This window comes from Leptonychotes weddellii, chromosome 13 (genome assembly GCF_054177405.1).
Source record: "Leptonychotes weddellii isolate Sample4059 chromosome 13, ASM5417740v2, whole genome shotgun sequence".
NCBI classification, from domain to species: Eukaryota; Metazoa; Chordata; class Mammalia; order Carnivora; family Phocidae; genus Leptonychotes; species Leptonychotes weddellii.
This window is the reverse complement of record NC_138381.1, coordinates 47,717,088-47,737,415: the sequence shown is the minus strand read 5'-3', so window position 1 is coordinate 47,737,415 and position 20,328 is coordinate 47,717,088. Positions and strand designations below refer to the sequence as shown.

At 44.4% G+C, this 20,328-nt stretch overlaps 1 protein-coding gene across 2 annotated transcripts in view; it reads right to left on the bottom strand.

Annotated features, from left to right (window-relative positions):
- EMILIN2 (elastin microfibril interfacer 2) overlaps positions 1–19,393 on the bottom strand; it is a 52,125-nt gene extending 32,732 nt beyond the window's left edge. Inside the window, exons 1-2 of one of the 2 annotated variants that reach the window (XM_031033250.2) lie at positions 18,873–19,393; positions 18,234–18,356 (exon numbers count right to left, since the gene is read on the bottom strand). In XM_031033250.2, the coding sequence (XP_030889110.2) occupies positions 18,234–18,356; positions 18,873–19,006 (257 nt within the window). In that variant the 5' untranslated portion in view covers positions 19,007–19,393. Of the gene's footprint in view, positions 1–18,233; positions 18,357–18,554; positions 18,785–18,872 lie in introns of those variants that run through there. The other variant, XM_081801552.1, reaches the window with a different exon arrangement.
- Between the last annotated feature and the right edge of the window lie 935 nt (positions 19,394–20,328).

The window sequence follows — 20,328 nt, the reverse complement described above, 5'->3', positions numbered from 1 at the left end:
TTCTGCATGGAGCGCTGGGTGTTATGCACAAACAATGAATCATGGAACACTACATCTAAAACTAATGATGTAATGTATGGGGATTAACATAAGAATAAAAATTAAAAAAAAAAAAGAAAAGAAAAGAAAACCCCCAGAGAGTAGGAATTTCTCAGCAGATACAAAAACAACACCTTCTTCTTTTGGGTCAATTCATTCTCAGTAAAAGTAATAATCTGGGCATATTGCAAATACAGGAACACTTCCATTTCTTTTCTAATTTATGACCACACTGGGGAGAAAGGGACCACAATGTTATAGTCTAGTCTCACATTGTCCGGGATAACCCAATATTCCTTTAGGTTTTTTTCTTAATGCACATTTAACACAGTGAGGTGGAGAGATTTTTATTCACCTGCACTCCACTCAGAAAGAACGTGGTTTTTCTTTGGAAGGTGCTGCCACAACCTACCCCAGGCCCGGTGTAAAGGTGTGGATGAACAGGGGGTGGGGGAGCTTAGCCAGATGTGAAGAAGGAATTGGCTGATTTGCTCTCAAATGGGTATGGGTGACAGAGCAGGAGGCCACCAGAGGTGAAAGAAGTGAGGAGGAGCTACTCTCCAAAATGCCTTAGGGTGGCCAGTGGATGTTTAAGGTTGATGACCCTAAGGCATCCTCTAACCAAAGCCACAGTCTTCAGTAAAGTCCTCACTACTCAGGCAGGCTTGTCGGGTTGGATTTTCTCGGGGCACTGGAGGGTATGGTGTTCCCTACATTGGCCAGCTCCTTATGGTTCTGAGAGAGCCACACAGAACCCAGGTATAAGGGGCTGTTGGACAGTATGCCTTGGACACTATCCCAGTTTGGAGGGAAACTTCTGGGCAACTACAATTCTTGCAAACTGAGAAGGGAGACAAATATATAGACTTTGAGGTGAAGGGGCCCAACTAACATCAGTTAACTAGTTTTAAAGATAGTAGCTTGTTTCCATTTCCTTGAAATCATGCTTATTTTTTAAGAAAAATTACATAGATTGCATTATTGTGTTGTTTAATTTAACTAAAACAATTAAATCTGTGGTTTAAGTAGTAGTTCTTGTCCTCCCAATAAGGAGGTGCCTAAGCTGGCCCACCACCCAAAGGTTTCTCTGAAACTGGCTTCAATTTTTATGAATAAAATATATAAGCCAGCACGATATTTTCAAAGCCACAAAATTAATCTTTGAAATACTTCCCTATATTTTTATAATTTAGCTTTCTCAAAATGAAGTTCTGTCTTTCGTCACTGTAACTTCCCAGTACCACCAAACCATACTTGTGTTAAAAAAGAGATAACAGGGCACCTGGATGCCTCAGTCAGTTACATGGCCAATTCTTGGTTTTGGCTCAGGTCATGATCTCAGGGTGGTGATATCGAGCCCTGCCTGGGGCTCTGTGCTCAGAGTGGAGTCTGCTTGAGATTCTCTCTTCCTCTGCCCCTCCTGGTTGTCCTTTCTCTCTCTCTCAAATAAATAAATAAATCTTTAAAAAAAAAAAAAAGAGGGGCACCTGGGTGGCTCAGTCGTTAAACGTCTGCCTTTGGCTCAGGTCATGATCCCAGGGTCCTGGGATTGAGCCCCATGTCGGGGTCCCTGCTCAGTGGGGAGCCTGCTTCTTCCTCTCCCACTCCCCCTGCTTGTATTCCCTCTCTCGCTGTCACTCTCTGTCAAATAAATTAATAAAATCTTAAAAAAAAAGAGTAAACAGGCTCCAAATGGAGTCTCTTGTGCTAAGCCCCATGTCAGCAAACCAAGACTCAATATCTAACCTAACTGCAGTTTCAGCCTCTCCTAGGAATGTAACCTTTAATCAGTTAATCTGGAATTACCTGGTCAGCAGGCATGAGGTAATCCACCGGCAGACCCCTTCCGACCCCATTCAAAGGCAACTTTTTCTGAAACAATCCACTCTTTGCTAGAAACTTCCTTTTCCCACCATTTTCTGCCTATAAAATCTGTTCATTTTGAACAGTTCTTTGGAGCTCCTTCTCTCTCTCTCTACTAAATGGGATGCTGCCTAATTCGTGAATTGCTGAATAACGACACTAGAGTCTTTAAAATTTACTCAGTTGAATTTTGATTTACAATTGTGTAACATGAACTCTTACAGAACGAAAACTGTATCAGGGATCAGAGATAGTCAACGTACACTTACGTCTTGGCAAAAACTTTAAAGGTTACGTTGAGACTGCCAGTTCAAGAAGCTAAATTATATCATTACTTTGATTTAACTGGAATCCGCCACATCTCAAATCCTCATTTTAGCTGCAAGCCACGGCATTCTCATTCAGTATTAACAACCATTTTCAAGACTATATGTGTGTCACAACCTCCATTTTAAAAACACAAACCAGGGGTGCCTGGGTGGCTCAGACAGTTAAGTGTCTGCCTTTGGCTTAGGTCGTGATCCCGGGGTCCTGGGATCGAGCCCCACATAGGGCTCCCTGCTGAGCAGGGAGCCTTCTTCTCCCTCTCCCTCTGCCTGCCACTCCCCCTGCTTGTGCTCTCTCCCTGTCTAATAAAAAAATAAAAAATCTTAAAAAAATAAATAAATAAAAAATAAAAACACAAACCAAAGACAGTTGTTCAAACTGATGATCTCCATAACTAAAAACTGAAAACTGAACTCAACACATATGATTCTTAACAATGGGAGGAAAGACAAGCTAAAATCACATGCCCTCCCCCAAATAAAGCCTAGTGTAAACTATGGACTTTCGGGTGATTATCATTGTGTCAATGTAGGTTCATCGACTGTAACAAATGTACCATTCTGGTGGGGGATGGTGAGAACGGGGGAGGTTGTGCATGTGTGGAGGAAGCGGGAATTTGGGAAATCTATGCACCTCCCCTTCAATTTTGCTGTGAACATTAACTGTTCTAAAAAAAAAATAGTTTTAATAGAAAAATTAAAACCCACATGCTCTCTTTCACCCATGCATTCAGCAAACATCTTCTGAATACGTACCAGGTGGTACCCAGCCACACCACCTTATGGCTTTCCTTGCATCTCCAGGATCCTATGCTGAGCAATCATATTTCTGTGGAGACAGTATGGAGAACAACATCCAATTCTATTATCCATGACAACATTGGCTGTTCCAGTCCCAACTCAGCCAAAGACCAGTTGAGTCAGACAAGACCTGAAAACTTCTCTAATCCTCAGTTACCTCAAATATAAATTGGCATTTATAAGTACATAGCAATGCAGGCCTACCTCAAGAAGCAAGAAAAGTCTCAAATATACAACCTAACTTTACACCTAAAGGAGCTAGAAAAAGAAGAGCAAATAAAGCCTAAAGCCAGCAGAAGAAGGGAAATAATAAAGATCCGAGCAGATATAAATGATATAGCGAAAAAAAAAACCCACAAAAAAAACCAGAACAGATCAATGAAACTAGGAGCTGGTTCTTTGAAAGAATAAGATTGATAAACCCCTAGCCAGACTTATCAAAAAGAAAAGAGAAAGGAGAGGTGCCTGGGTGGCTCAGTCGGTTGGGCGTCTGCCTTCAGCTCAGGTCATGATCCCAGGTCCTGGGATGGAGTCCCATGTCAGGCTCTCTGCTCAGCAGGGAGCCTGCTTCTCCCTCTCCCTCTGTCTGCCTCTCTCTCTGTCAAATAAATAAATAAAATTTTTAAAAAGAAAAGAGAAAGTACTCAAATAAATAAAATCACAAATGAAAGAGGAGAGATCATAACCAACACCACAGAAATGCAAACAATTATAAGAGAATATTATGACAAATTATATGCCAACAAATTGCACAATCTGGAAGAAATAGATAAATTCTTAGAAACATATAAACTACCAAAACTGAAACAGGAAGAAATAGAAAATTTGAACAGACCTATAACCAGCAAAGAAATTGAATCAGTAATCAAAAATCTCCCAACAAACAAAAGTTCAGGGCTGGATGGCTTCCCAGGGGAATTCTACCAGATATTTAAAGAAAAGTTAATACCTATTCTTCTCAAACTATTCCAAAAAATAGAAATGGGAGGAAAACTTCCAAAGTCATTCCATGAGGCCAGCATTACCTTGATTCCAAAACCAGAGAAAGACCCCACAAAAGGAGAATTACAGGCCAATATACCTGATGAACATGGATGCAAAAATTTGAATCCAACAGTACATTAAAAGGATTATTCACCACAACCAAGTGGGATTTATTGCTGGGCTGCAAGGGTGGTTCAGTATTTGCAAATCAATGTGATACACCACATTAATAAAAGAAAGGAAAAGAATCATATGATCCTCTCAATAGATGCAGAAGAAGCCTTTGGCAAAGTACAGCATCCATTCTTGATAAAAACCCTCAACAAAGTAGGGATAGAGGGAACATACCTCAACATCATAAAGGCCATACACAAAAGACCCACAGCTAATACCATCCTCAATGGGGAAAATCTGAGAGCTTTTTCTCCAAGGTCAGGAATAAGACAGGGATGTCCACTCTCACCACTTTTATTTAACATGGTACTAAAAGCTGTAGCCACAGCAATCAGACAACAAAAAGAAATAAAAGGCATCCAAACTGGCAAGGAAGAAGTCAAACTTTTACTATTTGCAGATGACATGATATGCTATGCAGAAAACCTGAAAGACTCCACCAAAAAATTTCTAGAACTAATACATGAACTGAGCAAAGTTGCAGAATGATCAACATACAGAAATGTCTTGCATTTCTTTTTTTTTTTTTTTAAGATTTATTTATTTATTTGCGAGAGAGAGTGTACACACACAAGTTGGGGGAGGAGCAGAGGGAGAGAATCTTCAAGCACACTCCCCACTGATCACAGAGCCCGACACGGGGTTCCATCTCAAAACCCATGAGATCCTGACATGAGCCAAAACCAAGAATCAGATGTTTAACTGACTGAGCTACCCCGATGCCCCATGTCTTGCATTTCTATACACCAGTAATGAAACAGCAGAAAGAAAACTCAAAGAATCGATCCCATTTACAACTGCACCAAAAACCATTAGATACCTAGGAATATACTTAACCAAAGGGGTAAAAGATCTGTACTCCCAAAACTACAGAACACTTATGAAAGAAATTGAAGATAACACAAAGAAATGGAACAACATTCCATGCTCACGGATTGGAAGAATATTGTTAAAATGTCCATACAACCCAAAGCAATCTACACATTTAATGCAATCCCTATCAAAATACCACCAGCATTTTTCACGGAGCTAGAACAAACAATCCTAAAATTTGTATGGAATCACAAAAGACCCTGAATAGTCAAAACAATCTTGGAAAAGAAAAGCAAAGCTGGAGGCATCACAATTCCAGACTTGAAGCTGTATTACAAAGCTATAATCATCAAGATAGTATATTGCTGGCACAAAAATTGACACACAGATCAATGGAACAGAATAGAAAACCCAGAAATGGACCCACAACTTGATGGTCAACTAATCTTCAACAAGGCAGGAAAGCATATCCAATGGAAAAAAAGTCTCTTCAACAAATGGTGTTGGGAAAATGGGACAGCAACATACAAAAGAAACTGGACCACTTTCTTACACCATACACAAAAATAAACTCCAAAAGGATTAAAGACCTAAATGTGAGACAGGAAATTCTAGAAGAGAACACAGGCAGTAACCTCTTTGACATCAGCCATAGCACCTTTTTTATAGATATGTCTCCTGAAGCAAGGGAAACGAAAGCAAAAATGAACTACTGGGACTTCATCCAGATAAAAAATCTCCTACACAGTGAAGGAAATAATCAATAAAACTAAAAGGCAACCTACTGAGTGGGAGAATATTTGCAAAGGACCTAAAGGGTTAGTATCCAAAATCTATAACGAACTTATCAAACTCAACACCCAAAAAACAAATAATCCAGTTAAGAAATAGGCAGAAGACATGAATAGACATTTTTCCAAAGAAGACTTCCAGATGGCCAACAGACATCTGAAAAGATGCTCAAAATCAAAACTACAATGAGATACCACCTCACACCTGTCAGAATGTCTAAAATTAACAACACAGGACACAACAGATGTTGGCAAGGATGTGGAGAAAGGGGAACCCTCTTACACTACTGGTGGGAATGCAAGCTGGTGCAGCTGCTCTGGAAAACAGTATGGAGGTTCCTCAAAAGTTAAAAATAGAGCTACCCTATGACCCAGCAATTGCACTACTAGGTATTTACCCAGAGGATACAAAAATACTGCTTTGAAGGGGCACATGCACCCCAATGTTTATAGCAGCACTATCAACAATAGCCAAACTATGGAAGGAGCCCAGATGTCCATGGACAGATGAATGGATAAAGAAGATATGGTATATATATACAATGGAATATTACTCAGCCATCAAAAAGAATGAAATCTTGCTATTAGCAACAACATGGATGAAACTAAAGTATATTACGCTAAGTGAAATAAGTTAGTCAAAGAGAGACAAATACCATATGATTTCACTCATATGTGGAATTTAAGGAGCAAAACGGAGGAAGATAGGGGAAGGGAAAAAAAGAGAGGGGGGAGGCAAACCATAAGAGACTCTTTTTTTTTTTTAAGATTTTATTTATTTATTTGACAGAGAGATAGAGAGAGAGCACAAGTAGGCAGAGTGGCAGGCAGAGGGAGAGGGAGAAGCAGGCTCCCCGCTGAGCAGGGAGTCGGATGCGGGGCTCGATCCCAGGACCCCAGGATCATGACCTGAGCCGAAGGCAGCCGCTTAACCGGCTGAGCCACCCAGGTGCCCCACCATAAGAGACTCTTAACGATAGAGAACAAACTGAGGGTTGATGGAGGGAGGTGGGTGGGGGTTGGGCTAGATGGGTGATGGGCATTAAGGAGGGCACTTGTTGTGATGAGCACTGGGTGTTGTATGTAAGTGATGAATCACTAAATTCTCTCCCTGAAACCAATACTACACTATATGTTAACTAACTAGAATCTAAATTAAAATTTAAATAAACAAATTGGCATTTTAATATTTGCCCCCCCCCCCCCGCTTTTACCTCTCAGGTATTGGAAGAATAAAATTTCTGTGAAAACTGTGTACCTATAAAGCTTTATATAAATGATATGCATGCACTCCGTGTGTTGTGTGCATGAGGGCATATATAAATTTACCATAAGGCACAAGTTTGCAGTAAGGCTAAAACTATGGGTTCCTTCCATAATAATGGTCTTGATTGCCCATGTGAAGAATTATAGTTGGTTCCTGACCACAGGTGAAATATGAGGTGATTGTCCCATGGATAAAGGCAATCCTGCCATAACCTTCAAATGATGTGTCCTTGAACTGATGTGTCTTCCTTCACACACGTGGTCCTTTTTATCAATACCCTTGACAACACACTACACAGATCACCCCATGACAGTTCTTCATGTATCCTCAACCCATGCAGAGGAGAGGCCACCTGGCCATTCGACTGGGCTGCTGCTTCCCATCCTCTTCATGGCCAGGTCTGCTTCCCCCACCACAGGTTCTGCATGGACTGCTGCCAGTCTCCCCACAGGGCCCCTCCCACCACCCCTCACCCCCACCCCGCGCTCCCCCTCTCATATCTGTTTTGCAAAATTGCCTGATCAGCATCAGCAAGGTTCCAATGGTGTCCCAAATCAAAAGCCTTCCATGATTCCCCTTTGCCTAAATGATAAGGCTCAACCTCCCAACACTGGTTGTTACGGGTTGAATTGTGTCCCCCAAAAAGATATGTTGGAGTCCTCACCCCCACCCAGTACCTCAGAATGTGACCTGATTTAAAGATAGGGTCTTTATGGAGGTAATCAAGTTAAAATGAGGCCATTGGGATGGGCCCTAATCCAATGGGACACAGAGACACACAGAGGGAAAGGATGGGATAGACACTGAGAGGAAGGTGGCCATCTACACGCAGGGAGAGCAGCCCAGAGCAGAGCCTTCCCTCAGCACTCAGGAGGAGGCAGCCCTGCAAACACAGTACTTCCCCACAGATGCCCCTTCGCTTCCCACCTCCAGGCCCTAGCCCACGTTCTCTTGTTTTATGCTGGTGTCCTCTCGAAACTGCATATACTCAATGGGAACCATCCTTCAAAGCCCTTCTAAGACGTCACCACCACCTGCAAATAGGTTCTCAGAGTCCTCCTGGCCGAAGTAATTCCTTCCACCTCTGAACATCCTTGGCTACTTGTACTTCTGTACTGCAACCCTCATTTCTACTTTTCATATTGTAATTATTTCTGTCTATGTCTCATTCACTGACTGGATGTGAACTTCTGGAGGGCAAGAGAGAGGTTGGGTTCCTTGCTCTGTCCCCACGGGGCCTAGTCCTGGGCCAGACGGAGGCCTTCTTCAAAAATATTTGTTTAATGAAATGGAGTAACCAACATTTTCCAAATGAACCTCCTTTAACCCTACTGAGCTTTCTGCCAACTTGAAATGGCTTAAGCTAATTATGTAGCCTCAATCCAACATTTTTCAGGGCTCTAAACATGAAATGTGTTTTTCTTACTCCATCCACTATGGTTTTATCTAGTGCCCTACATCTGTTATACATCTGTTACCATCTAATTTGTCTTCAGAAAAATCAGAGAAGTAACCTTACTATCAATAGCCATAGTTTTCCACACCATTTTGCCGCAAGTCCTCAGCTACAAAACAACTATATACAGATAGTGGTCCACACATACAAAGGACTACTACTCAACAATACAAAGTCATCAACTATTGATACATAGTACGACATGGATGTACATCCAAATGATTATGCTGGATGAAAAAAGGCTAACATAAGAGTATATACTATATGAGTACTTACACATAAAACTCTAGAAAATGCAAACTTATCTATGGTGATAGAAAATAGATCAGCAGCTGCCTGAGGAGTATGTGGGGAGAAACCAGAGGAAAGGATTGCCAAGGGGTGTGAGGAAAGTTTTGGGGGTGATGGATATGTTCAATATCTTGATTGTGATGTTGGCTTCATGGGTCCATACACATCAAAGCACTTAATTATACAACTTTAAATATGTATGGTTTATTTATGTAGATTATACCTCGATAAAGCTGTTTTAGATAATATATATTATACACACACACACACACACACGCATTTCTGCATTAGGGTGTTTAAAATCTCTTCAGGGCCATGAAATCGAGCACCAGATGGTCTTGTCTTGACCATGCAGTAACAGAACTCAGTTAAGTAGAAACCAAAACCACATCATTAAGTCTTTTTCAGAGTTTTTTAAAATGAGGATTTAACTAAAGTTTTGGGTTTTCTTTCTTTTTTTTTTTTTTTAAAGATTTTATTTATTTATTCATAAGAGACAGAGAGAGGCAGAGGGAGAAGCAGGCTCCCCGCCAAGCAGGGAGCCCGATGCGGGGCTCGATCCCAGGACCCTGGGATCATGACCCGAGCCGAAGGCAGACGCTTAACCATCTGAGCCACCCAGGCGCCCGGGTTTTCTTTTTAAATGTATCAGATTACTCTTTACACAACCATTTGCTTTATCTGTTGGGAATTTAGACCTAATATTTGTTTTTGTACTTTTCAAGGTATGGATCATTGACTAAGGAAGACAGTCAAAACAGAATTTTTTCTGTCTTCAGATTGCCATTGTGTAAAAACAAACAAAATTGCCATTTTGTGCAAAATAACACACAAAACATCAAAGACATAAATTAGCATTTTGAAACTATGACAAGGGGCGCCTGGGTGGCTCAGTCAGTTAAGTGCCTGCCTTCGGCTCAGGTCATGATCCAAGGGTTCTGGGATCGAGCCCCACATCGAGCTCCCTGCTCAATGAAGAGTCTGCTTCTCTTTCTACCTCTGCCCCTTCTCCCGCTCATGGTTTCTCTCTCACTCACTCTCTCTCAAATAAAATCTTTAAAAAAAAAAAAAAATATGACAGAGTGCCTACTCATTGGGATTATTATTTTCCCAGTGACAATTCTGACAAGGAGTGTTTAGAAGCTGCTGTGCTATTTAGTTCAGGAAACAAGCCATAGATGGTGTTTCTGCCTTCCCTCCTACACCATCAGTAAGCAAGGAATCTGTGTTCTATCTTTTTGCTGTTTTTGCAATCATGTAACAGAATGACTCCCAAATATCTTGTGAGTTGCCAAAAGATGATGCAGCGTGTTGGGATGGGAAAAAGGTGCCTTGTTGATCATGACTGAGCCAGACCCCCTGACCTGGCACTGTGGTCCTGGAAAGCTGCTGCCCCAGCCGAAAGCAGCTGAAGAATCTCCAAAGCACGCCCCCTGATGCATGAACCAGGCCCGAACCCTGTCAGGACAGACGGCCAGACCCGAGATTCTGGAAAGTTCAAAATATTCAGAAAGGCTCAACTCTGCCTCCCTGCCCAAGGCCCCATTCCCCCGGCACGGGAGAGCTCTCGGCGTTAACACCGACACAAGCCAGGGAAACACTTTTAATGGTGAAAAGATCTCCCGCAAATGGCTGGATTGTGAAACTCACCCCGCCCTGGGTTCTGTCGCAATCACAGCCACAGCTCTGGGGCTCTGTTTTCAGAGAGGGAGACAAACCATAAGAGACTTAATTAACCAAAGGAAACAAACTGAGGGTTGCTGAGGGGAGGCGGTAACTGGGTGCTGGACATTACGGAGGGCACGTGATGTGATGAGCTGGGTGTTATACACAACTGATAAATTACTGAACTCTACCTCTGAAACTAATGATGTACTATATATTGGCTAATTGCATTTAAATAAAAAATTCAAGATATGTGGAAAACCTCAGCGGAAAAACAAGTGGCATTTCTATAGTTCAGAAAAAAAAATCTAGGTCCTTATCCCACGATCCTTCAATAGCATCCCTGTTGAGTAGCTGTAGAGAAACAACTTGAAGCAAAAAGGAAATCTCTAGAACCTTGTTTTATAATGGATTGCGAGCAAAGCTCTGTAAAAGATAAATGAATAAAGCCCATTCAGCAGACCCCGTACAATCACAAATGTGTATGAAGCCAGAGAATGTTAGGAAAAAGTTGAGAGATCTCATAGTGAATTCCCTTTCATCGAAATGGCCAGTGTGAGAGGGCTTCACCTAAGCCATTGGTCTCTTAAGCAAATGCCTAGTAAAATACACTACCCCGAAAGGCTGACGCTGCAGAGAATAATGTTTAGGCGTATTCCCTAATCTAATATTTCCTTAGTGGAAAGTGGGGGGGAGGGGTGGGTGAAAGAACAGCTGGGTCCTAACACACCCAGAAAAGTTTGCTTCTACAGCATTTTCAAACCAGTGATTTGGTTGGTTTGAACAGCCCCTCCTTTTGTCCAGCCACACTTCACCACTTTAAAACAGGAAAGACAGAAGAAAACTTCTTGGTGAGTTTCATTTTAATCATTTCATTATTTTCCTCCAATGGGAACTACTGTCGCGTTGACAACTATGATGTTCCTCTCTCAAGCTGTCCAGGAAAATTGTTCTTTGGGAGAAGTCAGGCTCGCATCATTTAATCAAGTGGTTTTTTGTTATTTTTAAGTCCAGAAAACAGCTTTATCAAGGACAGAAGCAGTTAATTCTGGTTGTTAAAAAAACAAACAAACAAGTCAGTGTTTGTTTGGACCAGCAAGAAGTGAGAACATTTGGGTGACAGTCTGTACATTGTCTGAGCACTGGTACAGTCTGTCAGCTTTAGGTTTTAAAAACCAGTATGTAAAACACTGGGTAACTGTGCTGTGCAGTACTTACTGTATTATTCCCACTTGGTACACGTTAGTAACATCCTGCTATTATCAACCCGAGGAAGAGGACTTTCTTCCTCAAGGCAAAGGTTTAGAGCGAGCCGTGGCTGGCTAAAAGGTGGCCGGAGGATGGGCAGAGTTCACCGCCGCCCACGCAACCTGGAACGTCCTGTGGGCTCTCTACTCAGCTCCCACGGGCACGCACACACCCGCAGAACCAGCAGCCTGTGCCCACCACCCCTGGAACATTTCCTTTAAATCGACCGTAATCATTGACTTGCATTCCCCACAGAAACCATTGCTGGCTCTGCTTCCAAAACAATCTCTAAGTTAACTTCATGTTTGGAAGCAGATTTTATTCATTTCATTTACTTAATTACGATCTTCGTGTACAGAGTTTATTTCATTTTTTAGCACTTCCGTCTTTTTCTAACATGTCCAGAAGCATTAACTTCAAATTCAAAGCCTTCAACGATAAGCTCACCTTTGAGGCAACAACACTCCAAATGATGAGAATAAGGAATGTTCATGAGGCATTCCTGCTAAGTGTACCCTACACTTAGTGCACTTTTCTTTTTACCAAGTAGTTATTTTTTTAAATTTATTTTTATTTAAATTCAATTAATTAACATATAATGGATTATTGGTTTCCGAGATAGAGGTCAGTGATTCATCAGCTGCATATAACACCCAGTGCTCATTCCATCACGTGCCCTCCTTAATGTCCATCACCCAGTTACCCCATCCCCTGTGATAGCGCACTTTTAAAAGTTCCCTCAGCTATGGTACCTCACCAGTAATGCAGAGATGAGGAAAATGTGCCTCAGAGAGGCTGAGGGGCTTGCCTGAAGTCACACAGCTCGATGCGGAAGTAGAGCTCAGGCCAGAAGCCAAGGTTTCTATTTCCTCTTCCAGAACACGTTGGCCACATCAGTCTGCCCAGAGGGACTACCTCAGGGGACGCTGGCTCCCATTTACCTCCCCTTTCCTGGCTACCTCAGAATTTCAGTTAATTTACCAAGTGCCAACAGAGAAGAACAGATCAGTGGAGAAAGACTAAATAGTGGGACCAAAAGGGGGTTTAACGAAAAGCAATTGTTTTTCCTGAGACCATAAGCTCTATTTGAATCCCATTAGTTTTTCTCCAAGATAAGAAAGGTGGAAAATGTAGCCCATAACCATAAACTTCTTCTAAGAACCCCCACCCCCGTCTCTGTCCGTAATCTGGCTGAGCTTGTGATGAGAAAAACATAATGACTGTGGAAGGGCTCTACAAACCTAGCATCTGATCTACCAGGAGCCGAAGAAGAGGGAAAGAACAAAAGTACAAAGAAGCTTGAAAGGAAGATCAGAAGATGCTAGGGCAGCAACACAGATGTAGCCCCAAAAACCTGATAAGGAAGGCCAACCCAAGGAGGGAGGAAAGTGCATGCAGCTCTCGGGGTCTGGGTACCGCCACTCAAGGCCCGCGTTCTCCCCTTCTGCAGACGCTAGCTGATTCAAATTACCCTCAAAGCCAAGGAGCAGAGCTGTTAACAGCCAACTGATTGCAAGATGTGTAAAAGCTGAAGGAAAAAGAATTCCCCCAAAGCTACACCCACAAGAGGCACGTTTTCCAGTTGAATGGAATTCTGTTCCTGGAGACGCAGAAACTGTAAAATTTACTCTAGAAGATGTAAGTCCTCATTATTTTCGCTGCCTTAAGTGTTCTTTGTTTAAAAGAAAAAAGAAAAAAAGCGTCTCCTGGCTGAGATTGCTCTCTCACAGGCAACTTTTCCTCCAACTGAATGACCATCTGTTCCCCCTTGGAATCGGAGAATCAGAGGAGTTCTGGAACTCAGCACTTAGAGCTCACACCTGCTACAAATTCACAAATTCTTCCGAGTAATCACAGCACCACAGGGCCCCCTAGTCGGTCCCACCCAGTTCCTCCCCCAACTGATGAGATTCTTTCAAAGAGCTCATAGGAAAAATTCCACCCAGACGCAACACACCCAAGAGGGGGCAGGAGCGGGGTTGGGTAGATGCTGATAAACCCAAGTCAGTTTGTGGGCGCAGAGTAGGAAACCCCGCCCTATGGAGCCTTGGCCCGGAGCCGAGCAAAGCGAATACCGGAAATAAACCTGCCTTCCATCTGGGAACCCCCGGATGTCCTCACCTACAGAGCAGCTGCTCCGCACACAGGACGCCCCCAAATGCCTCAAATACTAACAGCAGTCAGCTGGATCGCTGCAGCGGAGTGGGAGGTCGTGGACTCTCCGGAATCACTGCCACGAAGCGTGAATGATGCCTGAAAGGAAGCCATGCCTAGTCCAAGAAGAAGGTAGCGCTGTCTCCTGCCGGCAGTCCACCCAAACACCACCAACCCGTGTAGCGGGAGACCTAGCAAACCTCAGGCCATGGCCGCTCCCTGCCATCTCACCAGCATGCGCTGTGGCGGGCATCACGCTCACACACCCTCGGGTGTGGGTCCAGACGGCAAGGGACCATGCGGTGTGGAGGGGAAGAGTCTAAGACAAGGAAAGGTGACTGGATTTGGATCCAGGTCGGCTCCTTCCTAACGACATGACCTTCTGTAGAATGGGGCTGATGGCCCCCATGGAGTTGCTCTAAAGACGTGAGGTGATGAAGTGGCCCCTCCCATTACAGTAATGTGCTCCCGGGGAAGGTACTCTCACCCAAGTCAGGCCCTGAGTACTTGATTAAAATAAGACATCAAAAGGACAAGACATAAATGCTGCTGAGGATGTGGAGAAAAGAGAACCTTCTACACTGTTGGTGGGAATGCAAGCTGGTGCAGCCACTCTGGAAAACAGTATGGAGGTTCGTCAGAAAGTTGAAAATAGAGCTGCCCTATGACCCAGCAATTTCACTTCTTGGTATATATGCAAAGGAAACAAAAACTCTATGTTAAACAGATCTCTGCACCCCATGTTCACAGTAGCATTATCTACAATAGTCAAGACATGGAAATAACCTAAGTGTCCGCTGACTGAAGAATGGATAAAGAAGTTGTGGTATATACATACAATGGAATGCTATTCTGCCATTAAAAAGAAAGAAAAATCCTACCATGTGACATGGATGCTAAGTGAAGTAAGTCAGAAAAAGACAAATTTTGTAGGTATACATTGTATGTATGTATAGATTCTCACTTATACATGGAATCTAAGAAAAAAACCAAACTCACAGAAAAAGAAATCAGATTTGTGGTTAACAGAGGCAAGGGTGGGGTGAGAGGGAACTGGATGAAGGCGGTCAAAGGTGCAAACTTCCGGTTGTAACATAAGGTCCTGAGGATGTAATGTACACCATGATGAGTGTAGTTAACACTGTTGTATGGTAGATTTGAAATCTGTTAAGAAAGTAGATCCTAAGAGTTGCATTGCAAGAAAAAAACTTTTCCTCTTTTTTTTTTTTTGTTTCTATGAGATGGTGGATGTTAACTTACTGTGGCAGTCATTTCACAACATGTAAGTCCTTATGCTGTACATCTTAAATTTTTGCAGTGCTGTATGTCAATTAAATCTCAATAAAACTGGGGGAAAATTTTTAAAAACAAACTGTATAGCATAGTGGACAGTATGAAAAATGATACAGTCCAATGCATCATAGCAAATAACCCACAATAAAGATTTACGTGCACATGCATACACACAGTTCTCAATCACTTTTACATGGGAATTGCCTTCCATGAAATAAGGTGTAATTGTTCTTAATAGTTGAGTACTGTGCAATGCACCAAAGACACACACTAAAACGTTAATAAATGCATTCTCCATCGCTATGGGGCCAAAGGCCAGTAGCCCTGGGTTTGCGGGCAGCTCAGCCACTTACTGTCACGTGACTGTGGATAAGTTAGGGAACATCTAGCCTCTGTTTCCTCATTGGCAAAATGGGGACCATGGTTTTCATCTTGAAGGGTTGTTGCAAGAATTAAATAACCTTGTATATGGAATAAAAAGCCCTAACGCAGCGCCTGACACACTAAAATCTCTTTACAGTTTCAGAAAAGTAATGACTCAAAATGCCCACATATACAAAAACCCTCTCTGCTCCTAGTTTCACATAACGATGCCCAAATTCGCAATCTGGAATCGAAGGCTCTTCATATATGCAAGCGGAGCAAGGTCTAACCCTTCTGGAAATGCACATGGTTCCTAAGATGAAGTTTCCTCCTCTAACGTTTACTTTGCTCTCTCCCCTTCCTGGTTCCTCTTCCTCCTTTCCCTCCACCATCCCTAGAAACTCCGCTCTGCCCCATCCCTTGCAAGGCCTTGCTGGCAAACACCTGCCACTCCCAGGCATTCAGCTGGACGCAGCTGCCAAACTGCATTCTAGCTCCAGCATCTCAGTCAACCTCCAGCCCTGCACTTCTTCCACCTGAGAAGGATCCTTCAGTACTGCAGGATGAGTTTCCAAAGGACTTTCACTTCCACACGGCTCAGGTTCTAGGGATCAAATCTTGAAGACCTCACCTGACAACGAGCCCATGAATTGAGAGAAGTGACTGGGGCTTCTGGACTCATCAGAAACACCTGGGAAATTCCATGTTAAACAGCCATTCATTCTCTTTAAGTATAAAGAGGCTTTGACTTCCATCATCCACCAATCATCAAAATTTAGGAATCATTTAGTAGTTGAAAAATAAGATAAAGCTTTCCTTTCCTAGCTCTAAAGAAACAGAAAGAAAAAAGTCAAGACTGAATTAACTACCTAAGTTAATTTCAAAATTTCCAGCTTGATCAGCTAAAACAGTCTGTTCTTATTTTTTAAATTTCACACTTACAATGCAGTATCTAAAATGTAAAAACACACTTGAATTGTTTAGGTGACTATTATTGAAGAAAAACACCCAGGTCACTTATTTTGGTTCTATTTAAGAAAACAACAGAAACATCTGTCATTTCTTATAGCAATTTTTGTTGTCCTTCCCACTGGATGGCAAAAATATGCTCCAACTGCCTTTCATTAACCTGCTGATCTGGAGGTGATTTGCTCCTCACTGACGACAAAGGATCTGTTCCACTGAGTTTTGGTCAAATACAACAATCAAATCATCATTTAATTTTGCAAGCACTAAAAGAATTTCAGAAAATTTAAAAGAAACATCTTTTAAATGAAAAGCATGACCTCCCCAAATGAAAAATTCATTTATCTGAGTTGCCACAAGTCTTCAGGTTATAGCAAACCACAAAATGCAGTTCTTGGGTAAAACAAATGATATATTCCTGACTAATAATTCTAAGTTTAAGCACATCCATTCAAATCGTGTTGAATACTTCGTTCGTGTCTCTGCCACCATGTAAAAATCTTACTCAGTTCTCTTTTCACTGACTGCCGGCCATGGACTGTGAGGTCTACAAATTACCGAGCAGAGATAACAGGCACTATGACAGTATGCATCCCCTCTGACAAATCCAACTCAGGGAGCCAGAATTCCATGTCTGCCTGTTTCTCTGTTTATTCGAAAATGGGGTGTCTCTTCTAGGTGATGGTGGTTGTTGCTGTTGGCCTAACAGGAATTATCCCTTCCCTGTTTGCAGTTCCCACAAGAGCCCAAGTGGAATGATCCGGAGACCACTTCCACCCCACAAAGCCTGAAGGCTCATCTACTGCCTTCTGGAATAAGGTTTCCTGGAGTACAGTTTCAGTCTGTCCCTTTGCTTTGCCAAAGACAGATCCGCCTACCGGCTATTCTTTGCTGTAATGACAACAGTGCCCTAAGACAAACAACGCATTCTTAGGGGAAAACAATTAATTTCAACCATCCCATGTGTTCCCCAACAGCCATTGATTCACATCCCTCATCCTCTGATAACTGACTTACACAAAAACACAAAGGCTTGCCAGAAGAGAATTGAATGTGTGTGATGTGCTTAACGGAATTTGTATTCTATTGCATTGCTTCCTCTTTGTTTTTCTTTTAAGATGATGAAATCTTTATAAGCAAATCAAAAAGATTACCATTTTCTCCTGACAATTTCTTAGCTGAATCCCCAAATCTAACATGAAAAAAAAAAAAATGACTCACTTTAAGCAAGTTACTGCTAGGACTTCAATTTAGAGAGCTACAACACTGGAAAAGGTCCGTTTTATGGGGACATTTGGACAAAACTCGCCTGTTTTAGGACACGGGCTAGGACAAACCTCTCAGCTAATCCTACATTTCAACGTTTTTAGCAGTATACGTTTTGGAATCTTCTGTGTGCCTCAGCACACACAATATGGATCTAATTAGGTCCAGCTGCCTTATGTTAGTAATAAAATTGAAAGAAAAAAAGAGGTGGGGGTGGGGGCTTCGTTCACCCCTCCAGTGCCCCGGTGATCACAAGCTCGCAAGTCGTGCGCATCGTCCATGCTCACTCAGGGCAACCCACGCTCCCAAAACACCCCAGTGCGCCTGGGGCTGCGCTCAGCGCTCAGACTTCTCAGCTGCTGGTTTTTCTCACCCTGGAAGAGATTTACGGACGGGCTGGAGCTCAGCGCTCGGACGCCACCCACCGCCCAGGCCCCGGCGCACCCCGCCCGCTCCTGGGCTCAAGGACTTACACCAGCGCGGACGGACAGGGCATCTGGTTCCAGGCACAGTTGTGCTGAGCCTGAATAAAACTCTCACTTCCCTCCAGCACAGAGCAGCTCACATTCTTGTTCACGATGTAGGCGCACCAGTTCCTGGGGTGAAGGAGAGAGAGCGAGAAGCCACAGTGTAAACCCTGAGAACAATGAGGCTGGGGAGAGCGGGGCGAGCCGATAGAGCAGCGGACCGAGCGAGGGTCAGGGAGCCCCAGAAAGCAGCCATCCGGAGGGTACGCGGGTGCGCCTTCGGGGAACCGGCGTCTTAAGCCGCCAAAATACGCAAAAGAAAAGTACCTACGGTCCCAGGGGCTTCCGTAATTCCCGGGAGTATTTTCCTGATCGTCCTGCTCTGCGGGACACTCCCTACACCCCCACAGCCCCGGAGGCAGCACTGCTCGAAGGGCCGGCGAGATCACCCGGGACGCCTCGCGCCGGCCGGAGAGCGCACGGCCCCCCGGGAGGAGGCGCCGCCCGGGCAGCCCAAGGGGGACCCCACGGCTGCTGCTCATAGTCTTTGGCAGGGCAGCTGCGGACCCGGCAGCGGGTCGGGAAAGGGTAGGCGGGGGGGCCAGGACTCCGTGCCGGGAACGAGGAGAGGGACCGCGCACTTACTTGTTCCTGGCTCCCGGCCGCGCGGGGTGCATGGGCTGCGGGCCGGCGTGGCACAGACCCGCGCCGCCCAGAGTCAGCAGCGCCAGCGCCCAGCGCCAGGACGCGCGGGGCCGGAGCCGTGTCCGCTGCCACATTCTGCGCGCGACGGGCGCGCCCCGCCTGCCGGATCCGGAGCGCTGAGGGTCGAGGCTGGCGCCGCGAGGCTGCGGGCGGACGGGGCGCGGCCGGAGAAGGCAGGAGAGGCTCAGGCGCTTCGCGACGCCCCCACCCGCACTTCGCGGCCGCCCCCTCCAGCTTCTCGCTCCCACTTCTCCTTTTCCACCCCGTGCGCCCGCGCTTCTCCTCGGTCCCTCAATGACGCACAGGTTCCCCCGGGTGCCGCCCTCTTTATTTCACTTCCCTCTCCGAAACGTGACTCTCCCTCCACCACGACCCCCTGTCTCCGGTGCCCTTGCCTCTCGGCAAGGGGTTTGGGGTGAAAGGGCTAAAGAGTTTAGGAGAAGGGTCTAAGTTACAGAATTTCCAATTACTCATTCCTTTGGTCTCTTCCCAGAAGCGGAGCAACTCCGCCTCCCACCTTCCAGCAGGCGCGCCCCGGCCCCTTGGGGATGTGGCCGCAGTCGGCGAGTCTGGCGGTCCTCACGTCGTGCCTGTTGGTGCCCGGGTGCCGGCTCCCCGGAGAGCGTGAGGGACATCTTTATCAGTCCCTCGGAGGGACTCGACTCGGGTTTCCTCCTCTGGCAGGACGTCGCCATTCCCCCACATTAGGACTTTAGAGTTTAGCGGGAAATGAACGCGGGTCCTCTTCTCTGAACTCTGCCTAATGCATCCGTTTGTTGCCAAGTGAACGTGCAGGGCAGCGTGGGGGACAGCCCCACACTTCACAACAGCTACCGAAGCACAGCATCAGACTCTAATAAATGCTACACTACATTTTGAAAGATAATCTCACAGCCTCTGGTTCTGATGTCCTACTCTGAACTTTTTCTGTCAACATTAAAGGCCACAATGGTTGCGTTTGCTCCTAACAGTTCAAACACTGCTAGGCGTTTGTCTTTTCACTTGCTTGCGTATTTTCTGCCTATTCTTGAGTTACACTAATCTCTACCAATTTCTTTTGGGGATCAAACAACTCCAACTTCCACCGAAGAATGTTACATAAAATCTCTACCAAAGTGTTGTATGCTGGGGGGTGTATTTGAATCAACCTGCTTTTTTTTTTTTTTAAAGATTTTATTTATCTATTTGACAGAGAGAGACACAGCGAGAGAGGGAACACAAGCAGGGGGAGTGGGAGACGGAGAAGCAGGCTTCCCGTCGAGCAGGAAGCCCGATGTGGGGCTCGATCCCAGGACCCTGGGATCATGACCTGAGCTGAAGGCAGCCGCTTAACCGACTGAGCCACCCAGGCGCCCTGAACCTGCTTTTTTTAATGAACACTAAAGTGAGGTTATTT